Source organism: Uranotaenia lowii, chromosome 3, assembly GCF_029784155.1.
Source record: "Uranotaenia lowii strain MFRU-FL chromosome 3, ASM2978415v1, whole genome shotgun sequence".
NCBI lineage: Eukaryota > Metazoa > Arthropoda > Insecta > Diptera > Culicidae > Uranotaenia > Uranotaenia lowii.
The window spans coordinates 7,152,048-7,158,426 of NC_073693.1; the positions used below are offsets into that span (position 1 = coordinate 7,152,048).

At 38.9% G+C, this 6,379-nt stretch overlaps 1 protein-coding gene and 1 long non-coding RNA gene across 3 annotated transcripts; one reads left to right on the forward strand and one right to left on the reverse strand.

The window, feature by feature from the left end:
* Positions 1-543: 543 nt before the first annotated feature.
* LOC129758372 (uncharacterized) lies at positions 544-1,886 on the reverse strand. Of its 2 annotated transcripts, XR_008739966.1 has the most exons (5): positions 1,697-1,886; positions 1,417-1,626; positions 1,178-1,344; positions 832-935; positions 544-757 (listed from the first exon to the last, which is right to left on the reverse strand). It is a non-coding gene; the product is annotated as an uncharacterized LOC129758372 (long non-coding RNA). The 2 variants fall into 2 exon arrangements; XR_008739965.1 differs by having other exon boundaries at positions 1,417-1,886.
* A 470-nt stretch (positions 1,887-2,356) lies between these two features.
* Positions 2,357-5,136, forward strand: LOC129754316 (peptide-N(4)-(N-acetyl-beta-glucosaminyl)asparagine amidase). The gene is made up of 3 exons (XM_055750292.1): positions 2,357-2,775; positions 3,032-4,572; positions 4,629-5,136. Exons 1-3 carry the CDS (start codon positions 2,558-2,560, stop codon positions 4,784-4,786), a joined length of 1,917 nt encoding a protein of 638 aa, XP_055606267.1. The 5' UTR covers positions 2,357-2,557; the 3' UTR covers positions 4,787-5,136.
* Positions 5,137-6,379: the final 1,243 nt, after the last annotated feature.

A 6,379-nucleotide genomic window follows, 5' to 3' on the forward strand; every position in this document is an offset into this window, starting at 1 on the left:
TAACCACGTGCAGCGCACTGAGACAAATTCCCTTCTAAAAATTAAAAGATTTTTCACTTCAACACCGAGATATACACCCTTAGAAAATCGTACACATAAGTAATTAAAAGAAGCCAAAACTAACCGTAAGTGCAGAGTATGTGAAAATGATATGGTACGAAAAATAGGTTGCATCTCTTAAATGAAAAAAAAAACACTACAATTTTTTACGATACCAACACTCAGAGAAAACTTCTGTACTGTTTGGCGAATAAACAAAGGAAAATAATTTTTTTTCGCTGCACGGTAAACAAAGTTACTCCGTTCTGTATAAAAATCCATACAGATTCGAGAAAAGTGTCTCCACTTAGTTTTATGTTTGGGCGCTTTACACAGAGCGTGAGCAAAAAGCTTTTATACATTCGAAAGCTTTCAGCCAGTTAGTCAATTCTGTATATTTTGACATGGGGATGTCCATGTATTTTGGAAATTTCTCTGCAAAAGTAAATTTGAAAAGAATTTCTTAGAAAAAATTTATCTTCGCAATAATTAAGTCTTTATTTATATCATTAAAGGTAATGAAACAAACGATTTAAACGCATCCATAGCTTCGCTTCAGTATAGATGCTTGTGAGTTTTTTTCTTCCGCCAGAAACTCTCAATCTTCTTTGACCGGGCACCGTTCGGATCATAAGCGGCCAACATCTGATGCAGAATTTTGGTCTTATCGAAAACCAGCGCCCGTTCCAGGTTCGTTAACTCTGTTCAGCACCGGTTCCTGAAATCAAACCAATCAATTAGGTGCTGTCAATTGTTACAATAATTTTGGAAACAGATTAACTATCTTCTTACATTTTAGCCATAGCAGGTGTTTCTCTCCCGTTGACGGGTCCGAAGTTGAATAACACCAACTGTAACACAATTCGCCGTTTCCGATGAAAAAAGGAATAATGTACCTGAAATAGAAATCAAAGCTTAATGATTGAATAAAATTAAAGCATCAATTTGGTGAAAAATATTTATAATTTGAAACAATTGATTTGAACAATTTAATTGGTATAAACCATTCCAAGAAAATTACTGTTTAATAAAATGCGCTAATGTTTTCATGGTGGGTTTTTAAATCCCGGTTTTGTTTAAAATGAACTAATTCTATTATCTATCTATTATGGGACTTGTTTAATTTACTAATACTCACATTTTTGTACGTATGGGAATGCAGTGCAGAGATCAATTTCTCGGTTCTAATTTGGCTCCCTTTTCCAGAATACACCGCCGTCGCTCCCCGCCGCAGTCCCGTTCCGGGTTAACCTTAAGTAAGAGTTCCGAGGAGCCCAGATATTTATCGATGGTGCTTGGTTTTTTCTAAAAAAAAATTAAATTGATACCGAATTGATCTAAATCTAAGATGACGAAATTGGGTCTCATCGAACTTACTTATTTTGGCAGAATTGTTCGATGCACATCGAGCGAAAGTTCCATCGGATGGCGATGTCCGGATAGGCTACGAAAATTTTCCAATCAGATCCATCATATCTTATGGAACAATTGTTCCAGCTCGTTCACCAGCGTTTTCTGCAGAATCTGTCCGTTCCTTTTCTTGACGAGCGCTTTCTCGGCACTGGCTCGCATTTTCAGACGTTGTTTCTAACAGTTCGAAAAAAGTATATTGGAAAAATTTTAGTTAATTAAATGTTCGTGATGCAAGCAACTTTACCTTTTTTAAATTTCGATTGACATTCCTTGCTCAGTCAAATTAGCTTCTGTGTCACCGGATTCGGTTGTTAAAATGATCCTCCGCGATCAAAAAGTTAAAATATTTTTTCTTTTTTCGCTTCGACATCCCTTCAAACTAAATTCCAACAACAGCAAACTTTTTATACAGAGTTGACTAATCTAGTTTTAGTTCACATCTGTATACTGGCGACCCAAAACTACCCAAAATTGAATTGGGGATATACCAATTCTGAGCAGCAACCGATTAGTTATTTTGAAGGTGTAATCGCAACACATTTTATGAATAACTCTATTTTTCCGTGTGCGTGAACATATAAAATTTTCTGAGCGTGTGTGGCTTTAAAATCGCTTTTTATTTGTAATTGTTTTCAGAGAAAGAATCGATCAAAATAAAAAAAAATCAAAATTTTGTTTTGATTCTGTCGTTTCGAGGAATATTTTTCAAAATGAAATATTAAAAAAAAACGAAAAATAAGAATTTCAATGTGCAATCATCTCCCGTTTTAAAGATTTTTACAAAAAAAATTTTTGTATAAGTATTTTCAGATTTAAAATTTAATTTCGAAGTTGAATTGCCCCCTTTTGAAAATCGACTGAGAGCATGTTTTCAATTTTATTTTGCACTTTTTGTCGAGTCATTTTCGCGTCAATCGTTCGCATGTGGTGTTTCTTCCTTCGCTTTCGTCATTTTGCAGAGTTTCGAGTGGTTCCGTGAAGTGTTTCGCAAAATCGACTTTAATTGGCTCGTCAAAGTCGATCCTTAAACCAATAAATTCATTGCGTAACTTGAAGCGATAGTTGCATATTTATATCACACGTATAGAAACTGGTCCTAGCGTAGATGGCGACCCTGCTGAACGAATCGCTGGTCCTGGCGTTGGAGCGATCCAACCCCAAGGACAGCTACGTGGCTGGAGCCGAAACCTTGCTCCGGTTATTGGACAACATCATCCGGGAACCAGGGAACGAAAAGTACCGCTCGATCCGGCTGGAAAACAAAACCATCAAGGAAAAGCTGCTCTCGGTCAAGGGCATGAAGCAGCTGATGCTGGAAATGGGGTAAGAGAAGCAATTTTTTATTTTTTGTTAGACTTAATTTGCAACCTACACATTAGATAAATTTTCATTATTGTATTCACAGTTAGACTGAAAGCGCTTCTAACCTTGTTAATTTTAAAAGAAGCTTAATAAAAACGTTGCTTTAAGTACGAGAAGATCCTCCTGTCCTAACAAGTTCTGAGCTATGTTCTGTATATTTTAATAAATTAATATAAAAATTTAAACACTTGTTATACAAAGCCTGTTCTATCCACAGATACGTGGAAAAAAATGGTACGCTAACGCTACCATCGAACGTAATCATTGCGAAGATAAGAAAGTATCGAGACTTTATCCATGAACGGAAGGATTCCGTACAGAATCCTCCTTCGACTAGTTCCGGTACTGGCAGTCAAGTGGATACAAAACTAATTGAGCTGGTTAAACCGAGCACAGCGGCATTCAAGCCAATCGAGCCTCGCATACGTGCTGGTGCAGCATTTCATCGTAGGATAGCTTTTCCAAAGATCATCAGCTCTCGTAATGCGTTTCTACAGCAGTTGGAGCTGCTTTCGGATCAGGTGATGCAGTACGAAGATAAGCAATTGCTGGAGAGCGCAAGGAGCATGGTGCCGATGGAAAAACTCCGTGAACGAGCCAAAGAAAAGCTAAGAAAAGCCCAGAAGCTGATAAAGGCAGGGACGTACCCTGAAAGTGATGAGCCTTGGATGGTTGATCTGATTCTGGAAGAACTGGTGAGCTGGTTCAAGGCGGATTTCTTTCGATGGATAAATACGTTGCCCTGTTCGATCTGTGGAAATGAGAAAACTCAACAGGTGAGCAGTGGTGTCGAAGACGGTGTGCGGGTGGAAGTTTATCAATGTTGTGACCAACAGAGGCGATTCTACAGGTACAATGATGTGGAGAAATTGCTTCACACTAGATGTGGTCGTTGCGGAGAATGGGCTAACTGTTTTACATTCCTGTGCCGGGCTTTGGGCTACGAAGCACGTTTTGTATTTTCCACGGGTGACCACGTTTGGACCGAAGTTTATTCGGAACGGAAACGAAAATGGATTCACGTTGACCCCTGTGAAAACGCCATCGATTCACCTCTGATGTATGAGCATGGTTGGAAAAAAGAGATCGCGTATGTTTTTGCTTTCTCTCGCGAAGACATTCAAGACGTCACCTGGAGATACTCTAATGATCACTCGAAGGTGTTAAAACGGAGAAACAGCTGCACTGAGAAGGAGCTTCTCGAGACAATTTTGAAATTGCGAGAAAAACGAAGAGAAAGAGTATCGGCACCGAGGATGTTCTATCTTAGAAAAAGGACACTAGAAGAATGTCTTCAACTCATCAGCACAAGACCAGCTAATCAGGCCGAATTAGAGGGTCGTAGCTCTGGAAGCATGGAATGGAGACTACAACGGGGCGAACAAAAGCTCAACACGTTTTATATTTTCATTCCCAACGAGGCTGAGATTCGGACTAAGCAGTTCAATATAAGATATTCCTGCACCAAGGACACCTATCAACGGTTCATTAAGGAACCAAGCAATAGTCAGCTGACGATAGTCGAATCGATCAAAAACTGGCAATCGTGTCAGTTTACTAGTGAAAATATTTTCCGAAAGGAAGAACACGACTGGAAAATGGTGTATTTAGCTCGCACCGAAGGAACCGCCGAGGCATTTATAAGTTGGAAATTTGATTTTTCAATCCAAGGCATGAAGGTCAAAAACGTACAGCTTAAGTTGGGTACACAAATCTACGAGGGCGCTAAGATAGACATAGCATATCTGAAAGAGGATGGTAAGTTTTAATTGCGCTTTAAATGTCATTGAAACTAATTGCGGCTACCCTCTCAGGTACAAGGGTATCATCTCTACAGGAGCTTGCAGGTGTTGGAAAATTTACCATTCGGGCTCACTTGAGTGGCGGGAAAATGTGGCAACATGCACAAATCTTTCGTCAAGGTAAGTACGACGACGGTTATCCGTTCGAGCTCAATGTACAGTTCATGTAACGAATGTGGTATTGAAAAATATGCTTTTTGAAAAAATGCCAGTGTAGTGAATCCGGTAAACCCATCTAATCATTATACAATATACAAATGTAATAGAAGTGGTAAGTTTTTGAATTGTGGTTTTAGCATCCGTATTCAAGGCAAACGTAAACGTTCCAATTTTTTTTTCACCACAAATATAATATAAGCAAAGCGTTAATATAATAATTAGTACACTTTCAAAAGTAACGTGTATAATGATGATACAATAGATTTTAAGTGTCCTATTTCTAGTCGTTGCTCTTGATGATTTTTAAAGCAATGTATCGTGCATATTACACTATTATTATAATAAAGCTATACATAAAACATCGAATTAATGCCTTCGTCGTAGTTCGTATTAAACTGAGATGACAAAGTCCCAACTTTAGAAATAAGATAGATAACTTTTTTTTTAAGTTTTATTAACGACACTTTACCATCCTTATGGCATTCGTGTCGAGTGATATGCTTATTTACAAAGTTTTATAAATGTTGCTTTCTTTCAAGAATTTGAGTAGTGGACCCTCATGTGATTCGTCGTTTTTTTTAAATTTCAAAGACAGTTCCCTTGATGTTGTGTTTTTTGCGGACTTCCTTGTATCCCCGGCAGTCGATCAGAATATGTTGTACAGTTATCTGAACACCACAGAACTGACACATCGGCGGAGAGCTTCTATCAAACAGGTGCGCATGGGTCAGCCTTGTGTGACCTATGCGCAATCTTGTTAGAGCACGTTGATCTGATGAGCATTTTCGGTCTTTGTATCTCGACACTGAATATTTGATTTGTCTTAGGAAAGCAGGCCATGTAGACTCCCATGTCCACCACATGCTGGACTTGATGGTACGTACAGCGTGTTGAGCAGGAATTCTAGAAGTGGTTGGTGGAGTACTGCTGCGTGCCACATTTGCACATCTATCGGCCTCCTCGTTTCCGGGTATTCCAGCATGCCCTGGTACCCAAGTAAATGTTATATTGTGCTCATGTGAATGGCTCTCTATGGACTGAATCCATGGATGTCGTGATTTTCCGTTAAAGAGTGCATCTAGACAGCTAGCTGAATCTGTTAAGATAAGAGTGGGTTCACTACTGTTGGATTCTTGGGCAGCAACATTAAGTGCATAAGCTTCTGCTGAGAATATGCTACAATCATGCGGTAGATTGTGGCTTATCCTCATGGTTGGCGAATATACTCCAGCTCCAGTACTATTGCTGTTTTTTGAACCATCTGTATAAATGTGTGGTAATGTTGGGTATTTGTTGGATATGAACTCGTTAAACTTTGGAAGTACGATTCGTTGGTTACTTCCAGCTTTAATGCAGTTCTTCAAGGTGAAATCAATTTTTGGTGGATCTTTATACCATGCTCGATCTGTGAGTCTTAATAGTGAAGATAGATAACTGGTACTGGTACTTTGCTATACAATTTGATATACATACTTAACCTTTGAAAGACCTGATTTTTTGTATGGCGATGTGAGTCGACGCGACTATTACGGCTTCCCCCTCTACTAACACCAAGGAAAGGAAGATATCGGATCTATAATCCATGCTTACACAGGCGCCTATAC